At 47.0% G+C, this 15,164-nt stretch overlaps 1 protein-coding gene across 3 annotated transcripts in view; it reads right to left on the bottom strand.

The window, feature by feature from the left end:
- The window catches only part of LOC118217041 (voltage-dependent T-type calcium channel subunit alpha-1I-like), a 179,592-nt gene that overhangs the window by 107,219 nt on the left and 57,209 nt on the right, over window positions 1-15,164 (bottom strand). For all 3 annotated transcript variants that reach the window (XM_035398810.1, XM_035398800.1, XM_035398818.1), the window contains exon 2: window positions 13,477-13,729. In XM_035398810.1, the coding sequence (XP_035254701.1) occupies window positions 13,477-13,715 (239 nt within the window). In that variant the 5' untranslated portion in view covers window positions 13,716-13,729. The remainder of the gene's footprint in view (window positions 1-13,476; window positions 13,730-15,164) is intronic.

The following is a 15,164-nucleotide window of genomic DNA, read 5'->3' as shown; positions in this document are numbered from 1 at the left end:
TCAACAGCAGGCTGGCCCTGCTTTCTGGGGGTAATCCCTCCCATACGTGTGTGTGTGTGTGTGCGTGCCTGGGTTTACGTGAGGAGAGAGGCACCAGGCACACTGCTCCAGCTGTGTGGCTGGATGTACGCAGAATATCTGTGGTGGGATGGGGAATACATGCTGTTCAGTAATTCATTTCTGTAGTAAAAACCGCTCTGACCAGACTCAGGCGCTATGCACGCCCTGTTTATGAATAAACTTATCTCCTCGAATTGGAATTAGGAATGCGAGAACTCGAACGCAACCCCATCATTAGAAAGAGAGAGAGAGAGAGAGAGAGAGAAACGTATCAATTGAAAGCACTCATGATGAATACAAGCAATATAATATAAAATCTAAAACTGGAAATAATGAGAGAGCGAAAATGAAAGAGCAAGAACATGGAGAGGGAGAGTGGAATTCTTCTTATCGTTAAAGTACAAAGAGAAAAATAAATCTACAGTAAGGGCACATAATTTTCAAGTCCCAAGTTCTCCAATGCCTTAAGTAATCAGGAGAGCTAGCACTAATTAAGCATTTGATAATGCATTTCTTATCACCAGAAATCTCTCAAAACTAGCAGATGTCAACACATATTGTATTCTATGGTTCTATTATCAAGAAAACCCAAGCTTAATACAATCAGGGGTAAGACAGCAGAATCGATAGTCTAGAACAGGCACTGATTTGCTAATGAATTCCTTCCTTTAATTAGTTTCCAACAATGTCCTACAGTGTCATTAACTTAAAAGGGAGAGGCGCACACCAAAGTAAATTCAACGACATTTGGTGAGGGTGGAGACATCACCTTCCCTCACATAGTGAGGCGGGCCAGAGCAGGAGAGCAGACGCTATGTCCAACGACTACAGTGATCCAAATGGATAATAAAAATCTTTCTTTAACTTTGATAACAGATTCAAGAGGAAGGCTGCTTTAATTGGATGAGCTTTACCAGAGAAACCTAGGGGGTAGATGGATTTGAAAGGAAAACGTCACCTTAAAAACACCGCCTCACATGTGAAAAAGTAGAACAGTGACGGCTAGCCCCATGGGGAAGTATAATCAAAACCCAGGTTCAAATCCCAGGTCGGGATTTCACAAAAACGACGTCTTTAGCCTTGAGCAAGGTAATAATGTGCACTTTGGTGCATGTGGTATATTACAGAAGATATTTATCACAAGCAATGAGGGAAAAGAGCATTGAGGTGATAATGAACAGCTATGAGAGCAGAGCAAAGATGACCATTTACAGTTAAATAAGGCTTTGAGCTCGCATAGGCCGATCTCTTGAGGACCTCCAGTCACTGTCATCATAATTGAAAGATTAATGTGGTGCCAAGTGCTTGAATTGAATGACGGTCTTTAAATTATGAAAACTGGTATAAAGTATGATTCCCACATCACAGGACGTGTCCCTGCCTCCAGACCCCTCTCTCCATCTCTTTCTCTCCCCCTCTCTCTTCCTCCTTCTCTCTCTCCCTCTCTCTCGCTCGAGCTGCCAGCTCTTTGAATTTTCTCTCGCACAGTTTTCATTTCCCAGATCTCCCCCCCTCATTATTTATTCCATATTCAGGTCCCGCACGCTCTACGGCGCTCCTGCCCTGAAGGAGAAAACCTTGATTACACCTTTCCTCTCATCTGCAGAGAGAACCAGCGATGAGGGTGACACAGACATTAGCCTCATCTTCCAGGAAGAGCAGCAATGGAACTTCCTGTTCGGTGGGCAAGCCCCGGCCATAACAGGAACTCCATACCGCTCTGTGGGCAAATTAGCAAGGTACGTGTTGCGCGTCGTTCTGTAACGGGTTTAAAAGCCGTAGTAGCGGTAGCGGCGCGGGGGTTGCCGTGGCGGTGAGGATGAACTCGGGCGCCGCTTGGGGAAGGCAGCAGATCATCGTGGAGATGAAAGGAGATCCTGTTGCGAGTGGAAAGGCTCTGGGCCTCCCAGCCAGGGGCCGGATCTTAGCGGCTTCAGAGCGAGGGGAACACGGAAGAGGGATCCGGAGCTGCTGGAGAGCGTGACGTCAGGCGGCGCCCTCACTGCCTGCGCGTGCGTGACACACGCGTGGGCGTCTGTCCGCCAGCGCACCGACACGGGGCTGGGGGGTAAAAGCTGCGGGTTCGAGGACTGGGCCTGGAGGGGGCCCAGAACGATTTCCCATTGGCCTGTTTCCCAGGGGTCCACAAGCACTGAGCTGGGTGGAGCCGACACGTGTGCTGTTCTCAAGGTGACTTCGCCAGCCACACCCTCATTCCCAGATAATTTATAACCCCCCCCCCCCACCTTACTGTGCATTAAGCATTGCAACTGAGCTTACTGAGAGACAAGATAGACCAAAGAACCACATAACCCCCGCCAAGTGTGTCAGAAAAATCTGGCTGTGTCTTACTTTGTTCAAGATCGCCAATAAAAATACAGCGCAGTCCTAGTAACAGTGAATGTCAAAGAAGAAGGCAGTCATTATTTCAATGTCATAGTTTAAGAGGATGAAATTGCAGTAGCCTCTCTTTTCTTCCCCCGTCATCTCTGATTGGCTGAGTGAATCCCCATGTAAAAGGGCTCAGACAGGCAGAGGATAGTGCTGTGTAATTCACCTCTCACTGGCTCTTTCCTCTCTGCCAGTTACTGTGTATGATCTGACACCCTGAAAAGGAGAGACGTGTCTGTTTCTCAACAATGCAATCTCTGATTTGCTTCTATTTTTCTCTCTCCCGCTCCCTCTCTCCACTTTCCCTCTCACACACTGCTTCTATTGCTCTTTCACCACTCTTTCCTTTGTGTGTGTGTGTGTGTGTGTGCATGTGTGTGTGTGTGTACGTGTGAATGTATAGGTGTGCATGTTTGTGTGTGCGTATGTGTGTGTGCGGTTATGTATGTGTGTGTGTGCCTGTTTGTGTGTGCGTACGTGAGTGTGTGTGTGATTATGTATGTGTGTGTGTGCCTGTTTGTGTGTATATCAAAACATTTTATGACTGTTTCCTGTCACTCAGAGCTCTGATGTGTCAATCACTCGCTCATTCTTCTCATTTATATTCACTCTCTCTTTCTTTATTCTCTTTCCAAGCTGAGGGTTGTCACTTCACTGACCTTCACAACTCCGTGGAAGACAATACTCTTCCCTCATCCACCAGTCAGAAAGATGAAGTACATGATTGTAAGTGATTAATAAAGACGATCCCATCTTGGAAACATTTAGAACATTCTATATGGCTCTGCATAGTACATGGGTTTTTATATAAGTGAGCTCTTCAGCAGCCTATCAGAGCTCAGTGTGTATGTGTGTGTATCTGTGTGTGTGTGTGTATGTGTGTGCGTATGTGTGTGTATATGTGTGTGTATACACGTGTGTGTGTGTGTGTGTGTATGTGTGTGTATACACGTGTGTGTGTGTGTGTGTATGTGTGTGTATACACGTGTGTGTGTGTGTACGTGTGAGTATGTGTGTGTGTGTGTATCTGTGTGTGTGTGTGCGTATGTGTGTGTATATGTGTGTGTATACATGTGTGTGTGTGTGTGCGTATGTGTGTGTATACACGTGTGTGTGTGTGTACGTGTGTGTATGTGTGTGTGTGTGTATCTGTGCGTGTGTGTGTGTGTGTGTGTGAGTAAGAGTGAGTGTCAGTCCCTGCCAGCACGGTACAGCATGCCCTGTAGTGTCTCTGCATGCGCGCAGTGTGAGTGACGCTGTGATTGCCCGTAATTATAAGTGCAGAAGATGATGTTGTCTCCCCGCAGTAGTAATGACAGGATGCCTCCCATAGCAACACGGGGTTTTGATCTTCTCACGGTCTACACTTTTACACCGTGCCTGCTGTTTCTCATCTGAACTACAGCGCAAGCCTACTCTGGGGCGTGACTCTGACTCACACACCCACACACACACACGCGCACACCCACACACACGCGCACACATTCACATACACGCACACACACACACACACACACACACGCACACACACACACACGCGCACACTGCGCCAGGCTCCCTAACACTGTGTGTGAATGCAGCTATCGAGCAATGCATTCATCCATCAATATGTCTGCAGGCCTGACCTTTGCGATAAAGCCTCACAAGGCTTCAGAAACGGCCTCTCAAAGGGACGCTTCGCGGCCCTTTCTTCTCCGCGGCGACGGCGCGCTGCATTCTAACCGGATTCCATCGCCTCTGCGCCAAAATCCATAAAGTGATGGATGCTGTGGACTCGCACGTAATCACCTGACTAATTATTGTTCACAAAGCCTTTCGAAATTGAACAGTGCAGTTAATAGGTAAAGGCCACTCACATCATTCAAAACACTGGTGCATGTAGCCATTCTAGTAACACCCATTTTTTTTTGTAGGTCTTTCATATCTAAGTATACTGTATTTGATATTTTTTATATATGTTTTGTATTCTCCTATTCTATTCTTATACATCCTCCCCCTATAGGTGGAGAGTTTTGCGATACTCTACTTCAGTACATTAAGACAAGCTTAGACATTTTGGGTCCTTTGTGTATGTGTGTGTGCGTGCGCGTGTGTTTCTGTGAGAGTGCGTGTGATTGTGTGTGTGTGTGTGTGTGTGTGCGCGCGTGAGTGCGCAAAGTAAGTTTAATGCCCTTGGCAGTTCACAGATTGTGACAGGAACGCAATCTTCCCCGCAGCAGTGCATGCTGGGAGCCGTGAGACAGCAGGGCTGGCCCGCGGTGCTGACGGGGACGAGCAGGTGTTTGATTAGGAGCGGTGGGCGGATTAATAAGGAACGGTGCGGACGCGGCTCCCGCTCCGGGGGCGAGCGAGGTGAGCGAGGCGCCGCCGCTCGGCAACAGCCCGTCCCCTCCGCCTGTCCGTCAGCGTCGCCGCGGCGGCGCACCGGGCCCCGCGTCACGCGTGGAGACAGGTGAGCGGGCGGGCGGGCGACGCGCTGCGGAACGAGCTGTTCCTCAGCCACATTACACGCCCTAAGGGTGGCCTCCAAATTCAACTGTCCCCTTCACTCACTGCCAAGAGAGTGATTTTAACTAGTGACAGGACCACTGGCTCAAACTAATTGCCCGTCATAAATCAAAGAACGCCACTGCTGATAATAAATGCTTGATTTATGCTCATCTTGTACAGTACGTATGCAACTGCAGTGGCGTTAGTGTTAGTGTAGTTAGCAGAGGCTGGTTCATGCTCATCTGTATCTAAATGGACTGATCCTGTGTTAGCGTAGCTAGCCGTGAGTGGGAGAAGAGAGAATTATCCATAACCACATAAAACTTAACTCTGCCGATAGTCTGGGCACAGTGTCAATGTTGGTTGAATACTGCAGACAGAAGTTTGTTTTGCATTCCTGTTGTGCAAACATCATCTAATTCTGTGACACGGCCATTTCTCATCCAAGACAAACACAGCCAGGTATTAACGCAAACACCTGCTCACACAGCTCACAATTTATTTTCTTAAATGAGCTCACTTGAAAGGCGCTAATTGATAGCAAGTTCAATTTATTACCACAACTAGATTAGGCCTTTCTCTACCACCTTGGAGGCACAGAGAACAGGTGATTTTGGAGAGCAGCCACCACCCTCGCCCCATCCCAGAGATCGTATCGCTGAAACAACTTTGCTTTTTCAGGAGAGCGTTAACGTTCCCAGTTCCTGCTCGCAACCACCTGTAATCCCAAGCAGCGCGTTGTTTACTGGCTGTCAGCGGCGAGGGCCTTGACGAGAGAAGAGGGTATTGCAACACTCGACGGGCTGAGACGTTTCTGAGCGCAAAATGGCAGCTCGAATTTCAGCTCACTTTCTTCATGCAAGCTCAAAAAGCAGAGAGAGAGAGAGAGAGAGAGAGAGAGAGAGACTGCAGCTGCAGAGGAGACGAGCGGGACAGAGAAAACGGGATTGACGTGTAGAACGAGTGCTGAGATGTGAAGAGAGTAGCACTCAGTTTGCTCTAAAGGGACTGGGCCAGTCTGGTCCTTTTATATGCTAAGAAGTGTTTAGTCTAGTCAATGAGCCAAGTTCTGAAGAGGACACGATTCACTCAAAATCTTATTCAGGCCACGACATGTTGCAACACAGGTTTTCACTTCTCTTTGGTCATGTAGAAAGAGGCCACTTTTAGTTGCTGTCTCATTGCATCATGAGGGATAGTTAGGGATAGTGTAAGAGAAAAACACCATATGGATGTATAAACAAGAAAGGTTTTTTTCATAGCACAAAATGTCACATTGTGGACAGATGTTATACATTCAACAGACCTGGGTATACAAATATGTATTTGTTTTGGCCAATATGATGAGAAGAGGGGGTTTGCACTTTTTGAAAGTATTTCATTGCTTCTAAATCACCAGACAAGATCAGTAAAGCGTAGAGAAGTATTTTAATCCAAAGCAAATACGTATTTGACCCAGATTTGATATACAGTATAAAGAGTGAAAGGCAGATCATAGCATGGGGGGGAGGACAGAAAAACAGAGAGAAAGAAGGGGAAGGTAATAAAACAGTATATGATAATACCTGCGGGTTAAACAGAGAAAAGTGAGTGCCCCCTTTTCCCCCGTCTCCGTGTTACGTAAGGGGCAGTTTAATTAAATTGAAAGCTGAAAGAGAATCAGTTCTTACATCAGACCAGAGCCCGGCCGTGAAAAGCACAGGAGACGCCGAGGAGAGCAAAGAGAGCTGAGGCGAACGCGCAGGGATTTTCCACTAATTATTCCAGCAGGCCGCGGCGTAGCCGCTCGCCGGAGTTTATCCTCGGTGCTGATAGAAGAAGCAGCGAGGGATTAAAAGTGAGGGAAAGAGAGAGCACGGGGAGCAGAGTGGGGGGCGGCGGGGGGTGGTGGTGGGGGGGGGGGGGGTGGAGGTGTTTGAACATTAGGCTCCCCTCAGCAGGGGCTGTCAGAAGCGCCGAGAACCTTGCCAGCAGGGGCACCCCAGCCGCCCCGCTGTTCCCGCTAAATCCTCCCTGTCGCCGGGGACGACGCGGAGGAGCGCGCACAGCCGGCGGCGCACTGCGGCGGTGAGGCGGGGGGGTTCTGGGAATCCTTTGCCGGGTGCACATTCACACAGCGGGCCAAAACACCACAACCTCCCGCTACGGCCAGCCTCCGGGATTTAATGCAGTAACAGGATTGATTATTGATAGGCCCGGGACGCCAGGTTTGACAGAAAACTTAGCCGTTGAGCCTCTGTCACATTACCACACGTCCTCTGGCAGAGGGGGCAGCGGTCGCTCGGTGGGTGGAGCGCCACACAGCAGGCAGTTCATTTCCACGGCCTAACTGGGCCGAACCAACCAGGCAAGCGAGCGGCAAAGCGGGAACCCGTTTAAAACGGGACCGTCACAAAGGAAGGCAGAGCCGTGGAGCGGAACAAGGTAAACGTCCCCCGGAGGGAAAATAAGTCTGATCCGGTCATTAAGGAGGAGGACAACAGGTAGCAGCTGCCACGGTTCCAGACTGCAGCTGCTCTCATGTTTGTGATACGGAAGCGGCGCTGTCCGTGGTCCTGACTCTTTTGCTGTGTGTGGGGACCATCGCTGCCCACCGTACTGCAGCAGTCATGTGAGTGGGGGCTGGAGCTGTCCGTGGTCCTGAGCCACTACCGATGCACGTTCAACACAGCGAAATGCTTCCCCTCGTAGCAGTTTGTGTTAAACAATTTGAAATGTATGGGTCTGCTTTGTTTGCCAATGACGCTGGATGCAACAATAGGGAGAGTCATTTTCACCATGGGTTACCAACACCAAAAAAAAATATATATATATACCAATTACATTTATTAAAAAGAATCTTCCTCTTTGACATCTAGCATCAGTTAAAGTTTGTCATTTTTAATGGGCAGCAGTCTATACAGGGGCAGGGGAGTGTACTGTGAGGCAAGATTATGTGGTTATTAAGCTAAAGTATGCTTTAACGCAGGGTTTTCCATATCATGAAGCTGACTCATTTTTAATCACGGCATATCGTCATAGTAACTTATGTCGCATGGCCAACCTGGTCCACGACAGTTCATATTCAGGATTAAAGCATATAAAAGCACCACCCTTTGGCATATCAGTTCCTTTGTAAAAAGGTTTCTTCAGGTGTGGATAGTGAGAGGATCTCTCTTTGCAGGGCACGATTAATAAGAAACGAACAAAATCCACAGTCTTTGCCCAAGGATACATTACACGAAAGATTTAAATTCCCAACGGATCGAATACGGTACTTATGCAAGCTTCTTCAGTCCTATGTGTCCATATCCTCGTATTCCGTAGTTATGGGACAGTGAAAGGTCTGAGTGTCATAATTCTCGGGTTTATGAATAAACATTGGGTGTGGTTGCTTCAGGCAAGATTTTAAATAAGCGGTATCAAGTTGAAAGTTCGGAATGTGTCATTGTCATGTTGACTGTAGGAGAGTAAGTGACAGTGCAGATGTATTCATTATGAGTGCTAAGATAAATAACGTATTAACTAACGAATTCACACAATTTTTTTTTGCCAACTCTTTGATGGCAGCAACAGTGTTGCTTTTTGCCTCTATGATTGTTTTATGTTCTTTATATCTGTCCATTATAAGTCTTATTAGTCTGTTCTTTAGGAGTAACATGGACTGCTCGAGTATGGCCCATGCCATACCACTATAGGCTCATTGCAGACACCGCCGCTTTTATGGGAATACTCAGAGCTTTATTAACAAAGCCTGTGTTCACTTAGCAAGGTGGTAACCACTTTCGTGATACTGGTCAAGCCCGATTGTGGTCATCAGGTTTTGTTAATGCAAAGAAACCTTGGGTATGTTAAGCCTCCTTCGTACTACATCCCCCAGGTTTGCTCTTGAGCTGAGTCAACCATTATTAGCCAATGCTTTCAAACAAGCAACTAAAGATTTGAATGTCATTGTCATTGTCAACTTTTGGTGCTGAAGTGTACTGTCATGTTCTGTATTCTTCGGAGGTACAGTGATGGGATAATCCAAGGGGACCACACGCATGCACGGCCACAAATATTTAATTTGCCAGTCAATCAATAAATGCTGATGGATCTTTCTGGAAAATATACAGTATAAATTGAATAAATGAATAACATTTCCTTCCTGTCTGATGACAGTGTCACATTGAATCTGTATTTATTGACCATTCACCACCCCCCTAACCCAACCCCTCCCTCTACCTGTCTCTGTCTCTCTCTCTATACACACACACATACACACACACACACACACACACACACACACTTAACCTGGCACAGCAGGCACAGGACATGTCTCATGTTGTCAGTTCACTCAGTGTCAGAGCATTTCATCTCTGTATTTGCTACATTCAGTCAAAACTTCACTTCTGTTATGCCAATGTATCATTCTAGAGCCAAAGATAATTATTTCATTGTGATTTATGAGCATAATAATGGCATATTTCTTGGTAGAGTGAGAGCAACAGGAAGAGTTATGTGAATTGCTCAAGGTACACTGCTGAGTGCATTTTACTGGATTTGATCCACACAGCCTTTGCTCACAATAAGTATATTAAAATGACTTTTCACTGTTCAACACAGTGTTAATTAGCAGATCTTCACATCGTCAATGTCCTCCCCCTCACAGTGCAGCAGTTGTCACACATTGACCACATTCAATACATGTTTAGTTCAATTTAATGTATTGTCACCATATCACGAGTGATATGACCATATTTAAAAAATTTAAAAAGCTGTGTAAGTTAGAGAACTTCTCATAATATTCTTTTTACAGCCATGTCGTAAATCATGAATTTAATCTAAATTTATCTTTTAGTTATTTTTCAAGGACCGGGAGAACAAACTGGATCTCATAAGGCACTCATCAATATGATACCATGCAGTCAGGTGCTTAAGCGACAGCTGAAGACATGCGGATTACATCCAGCTGTGAATGAACAACTAATCTTTCAGGCAGAAAAAAAAAAATCAATACCAGTGAGCTTTTCATTTGGTTATAACCATGCATGGTGATTGGGATAGGTCTTAGCATTATATGCTTCTTCTCAGGGAAGCTTCTCTCTCTATGCCAGTGAATAGAATGACTGACCTTTCAGACAGCGAGCTCTTTGCTCAAAGCACATTAATGAAATAACACCCATCTAACCAAGTTCCAAGGTGTAATGGCATGAGGTCATCTAAACTAAATGAACAACCGTGACTGACCCCCGCAGCGAGAGGTGGAGTCGGCTGTATCTTCAGGGGGAGGAGCCTGTGCGTATTCTCTTAGAGGAAGCCGGAGCAGAGGGGCAAAGAGGGGGCTGAGGGATCACATGCTAGTCCAGAGCAGGTCCTCAGCAGCCCACTGGTCCTCTCTCTCAGCCTGAGGGACAGACAGCAGCTGCAGCAGACTGGGTGGGGGGTGGACGGGGGCGGGCACTTGGCCCTTGGGCAGCTGGCCTGAGGAGGGACTGGCAGTGCCAGGGTGCGCAGCGGGCAGCCAGACGGCAGGCTGCGTGTCGCTGGAGCAGCGCAGCGGTAATCCCAGGGGCCGGGGACCGGATGGCGGGAATGCAAACAGGGACAGGCTCTCAGGAGGCCTAATCTAGGGGGACCCGACGCCTCAGCACCGCAAAGCTTCAGCGCCGCGGAGCCTTCCCCATCCACTGCTGCACCAGAAGCAGAGCTGGAGCACCGAGAGCTCAGGCTGTTCTGTTCCCTTCCTCCCTCTGAAACCAGCCCTTCCAGGGGACGCTCAGGGCACTTAAGATGGAAGGCTAAGATCCTCATTACAACTCTGAGTGCACTATACACACACACGTGCACACACGCACTCACACACACACACACACACACACACCATATACACACAAACACACATTCACACACACAAACCGAAAATCACACACACACAGACAAACAGAAAATCACACACGCACTATATTTTTCCCCGCAGTTTTCACTTCAGTTGTCCATTAAAATATAGACACAGCCAGAAAAGCACATATACTCTGTATACCGCTGAAGATTGATGGATTGACTATAATATAAGAGAAATATAGTATTTCTTGCTGTTTAGTTGAAATAACACTGTCCCCTAAAGCGATTTCCACCAGGACCCTGATAGGCTGATGCCTTCAGTTTCTCATACCCCCCAAGACCTTCAGTCACCTTAGTGAATCACTCATATACGAAAGTACAGCAATTTTCTTAGCTGTGGAGCGGGCTTTCGGGTGACTCAGTGCACATCACGGCACACAGAACCAAGCAAGACCGAGCTGGATGAATGCCCACGAGACCATCCGAGCAAGACTGGAGCTGAGGGACCCTCCAAGGAGGCGCCACCGCCCGCTAACTGATCTAGCGCGCGCTTCGGACGATCGCTAGCGCCGCCAGACATTTACAGAGGATACCCGAGTGTTTGAACAGGCCAACGAATCCAACTGGGATTTGGTGGAAATTGGTGGGAGAGAATAAATAAGGGATTAAAAAGAGGTTCAAGGAACAGATAAGTAAAGTGCAATGGATTACGGCTGGGAGCCAAAATGAATGTGTCAGCTGAACCAACAAGAAGCCCGAACCGTGTGAAATTAGATTTGGACATCATTACGAGGACAGGCCCACGAGCAGCAAGGTGCGAAGCATCAATCTCCCTCTGAATTCCTGGGAAATCTCCAACCGCATGTCTCTTAACCAGAGTCAGGGCGAGAAATGCAAACACAGACACACGGTACGGGAGTCTGCTGGCACTCCAGGAGAACATTTGCAATGCTTTGTAAAGCTCAGTGTTAAGGAACCTCTGGTTGCTCCTGCAAAGAATACGAATAGATTGTGTTCCATTAATGATGTGAGGAATCTCTTATACTTAAATTGTAAATTTAAGAAAAAATAACATTACTGTTTTAAACTGCACTAAGCCATCGCAGCTATTCCTGCAACACCAGAAAGTATAGCTGAGAAACAGGGATTGTGTCAGATTATAGGGGATAAGGGGAAGATGATAATAATAACTGTATCTGCAGCAAAATGGAAAAGATAACAGTTGTAACTTGTAGACAGCACTTTGAGACTGCGAATGGATGCTAAAATGTGCTGTAGATTTTCCTTGTCAACAGGCCTATATTTGGTAACCTTTGGTAACCTGGTAACACACACACACACACACACACACACACACATCCACGAACAAGGTCTCCATCCAGGCCACAGTGCTGCTCTCCCGAACACTACAGAAGAGCACCCTGGAGGAGAGGCCGCAATTAGAGCTTTTGTTCCCCGGTGGGAGATGAATGACCAGCACCTGATTCAAATCGTAATGAAACACTCCTGTCATCTGGTGTATGGGACACGGTGGGTGGGGGGGGGGGGGGGGGGGGGGGGGTGTAAGACTGGAGCACGGGCAGAGCGTGAGCGGTGGGGCAGCTGCAGAGAGTGAGCGAGCGCTCGGGCTGATGGTGTGAGATTGAAATTTCAGCTCCTCGTCAACTCCTGGAGTGCGTGTGGAAAGCATGGCAGATGGATCCATCCCCACTTCACACTCTCCCATCGCTCCATCGGAACTGTCTGCCAGTCGCGGTCGTAAAAAGCGCTAGCCAAAATCACAATACGCTATAAAGTGTAGAGGTAAACTGAGAGAATGAGCACCACTGCAGAGATGGAACTCAAACAGAAAGGTTCCACAGCTATTTGACCAGCGCTGGAAGCCAAACAATATTTCACGCAGAACAAATTATCTTTGACCCAGACAGAAGCTGTATTATAACCTGCAGGGATCTACATTGCTGTTGTGAATTCACAGGTGGGAAGGGCCAGTGTTGTGGGCTGGGTGGACTCAAGCACACAGATATGCTCTGTTTGGTTCAGGGCTAAAAGGAAACATGCAGATGTGCTAACACACACAGAGCTGCTAGGCGTCTCTCAGGGGAAGCGGTTATGGTCTGGTGACCATGCAGATGTACTCAAATGAACTGAGCTGGTCTTTTTTTCTCAGACGTAAAGGTTATGGTCTTGTGATCATGCAGATTTACTCAAATGAAATGGGCTGTCTTTTTTTTCTCAGAAGTAAAGGTTATAATCTAGAGACCACGCAGATTTACTCACACATACTATCCACTTTTCTCAGGGGTGTAAGATACCAGCTGCACACCTCATACAGTGTGTGCACACAAATTCACAGATCTCATCTGCTTTTTCCGTGCTACACAGTTTGGAATAGAGACTATGCAGACGTACTCACACCGACAGAGCTGGCCTACTTTTGTCACAGGTAAAGGATAGGAGCTGCACACCATGCTGATGTACTCACACTGACAGAGCTGGCCTGCTTTTCTCACGGGTAAAGGATATGGGCTGGACACCATGCAGATGTACTCACACTGACAGAGCTGGCCTACCTTTCTCACAGGTAAAGGATAGGAACTGGACACCTTGCAGATGTACTCACACTGACAGAGCTGGCCTGCTTTTCTCACAGGTAAAGGATAGGAGCTGGACACCTTGCAGATGTACTCACACTGACAGAGCTGGCCTGCTTTTCTCACGGGTAAAGGATATGGGCTGGAAACCATGCGGATGCACCAGTTCCGGGGGTAGGTGGTCTGTTTGAGGCAGAAGAAGACGATGGGGGCCAGCTCAGGGAAGGGCACCACCAGGTTACTCAGGTCGCTGCTGATGTCATCGGTAGGCCCCGCCTCCTCGATGGCCTCTTCCCCCTGGGCGGGGCCGTAGTCCTCGCATAGCCCCGCCCCGACGTGAGCCATGGCCAGCCCTCCGGGACACTCCTCGCTCGTCATGGCAACACAGAAATCTGGGAGGGCAAAATCGACAGAAAAGGCTTATGGAGAGCTGCTGGCCTTTGCAGTCCACACATTGCATTCACACTGGAAAAATACCCGGCCCAACACTCGCTTTTGGCCCAACGTTGTTTGGTAACTGTCTCAGAAAATGAGTAGAGCCTACTGTCTGAGCTCAGCATGATCTGTATTTATTGGGTATTTTCCACCTAGAATGTAGATGATAAACACATTCAGAAGAATACACCGAGTGAACACTTCACAAAAAAAGAAACGAGTATCAGTAGGCAAGCGGGCCTCATTCTGACATGAATGGCTAGCGATGGTGCTATCTGAAGCAACTGTTATCATTTACTCCTCTGGATCTGCCTCCCACACAGCTCTCTTCCTTTCAGTTCCTCAACACATTTACCAGCCCTCTGTGTGCTTTCCATTGTTCTCTCTCACTTCTATTTGTTCACCGTAGGTAGTTTGCTTGACACGCATTTTCCCGCTGAATGTAATTTTAGACCCGAGTTTGCTTCAAAAACAGCCCGTCTCGCACTATTTGTCCACGCAGATGGCTGCTCCATGTTCTTAACATTGAAAGTTGTCTCTCATTTTCCGGACTCACATTTGAAAGTTTGCAGGGAGTCTAATATATAGTTGACGCACAGAATCTGTCACCGCTTAAAAGAGATTGCATTCTCTCCTGTTCGCACCCGCAGCAAGTCAATGCCAAGCACAGAAACAAATTAATAAAGAAAGAAAGTTAGAAATAAATGTGGTTCTCCTGTGGTTCTCCATCTAAACCTTTAATGCCATTTGAGAGACACTAGGACACGATTCTGCCAACAAGGAAAATAAAGCTTTCAGTTTCTATTACGCTTCAAAAATTGATAAAGGTGACACAGTGAGAACACACTTGTTATTTTTGTGACACTGTTTTTATTTTCATGAAAAGTAATTTCCTGAAAAGAATAGCACACATTGATCTTTCTGTCTTGTTTTGATACAGCTTTTGAACAGCTGAAAAGCTACACAGCACACATTGATTATATACCAGAATGACATATCATAGCATTCGAGAGGTAGCAAGCAATGACACATGAGCATACATTGCCTCGCATCATATTACCATAAATATTATGCCCAGCAATGATCAGTGAAAGATATAGCCTATTAGACTGCAGATCAGAATTAATGCATGAGTAAAATACTGGAATCTACATTAAGGACACATCCAATTTTTCGTTACCAGGAAAAAAGTGGGACATCACTGGCACTTAGCAGACAATTATTCTACAATTTTTTTTTACATTAAATCCACTTATAGAGCTGGATAAATACAGAAGCAATTATGTGCCCTGCTCAAGGATATAATGGCAGCACCCTGTCTGGGAATCCTCTGGGTTACAATCCCAGCTCCTTAACCATTGCACTACGTAAGTCCACAACGGAGGTTCTCAC

The sequence above is a fragment of the Anguilla anguilla genome, chromosome 2 (assembly GCF_013347855.1).
Source record: "Anguilla anguilla isolate fAngAng1 chromosome 2, fAngAng1.pri, whole genome shotgun sequence".
Lineage (NCBI taxonomy): Eukaryota > Metazoa > Chordata > Actinopteri > Anguilliformes > Anguillidae > Anguilla > Anguilla anguilla.
Note: the sequence above shows the minus strand (reverse complement) of the source record. Positions and strands in the feature narration are given on the sequence as shown.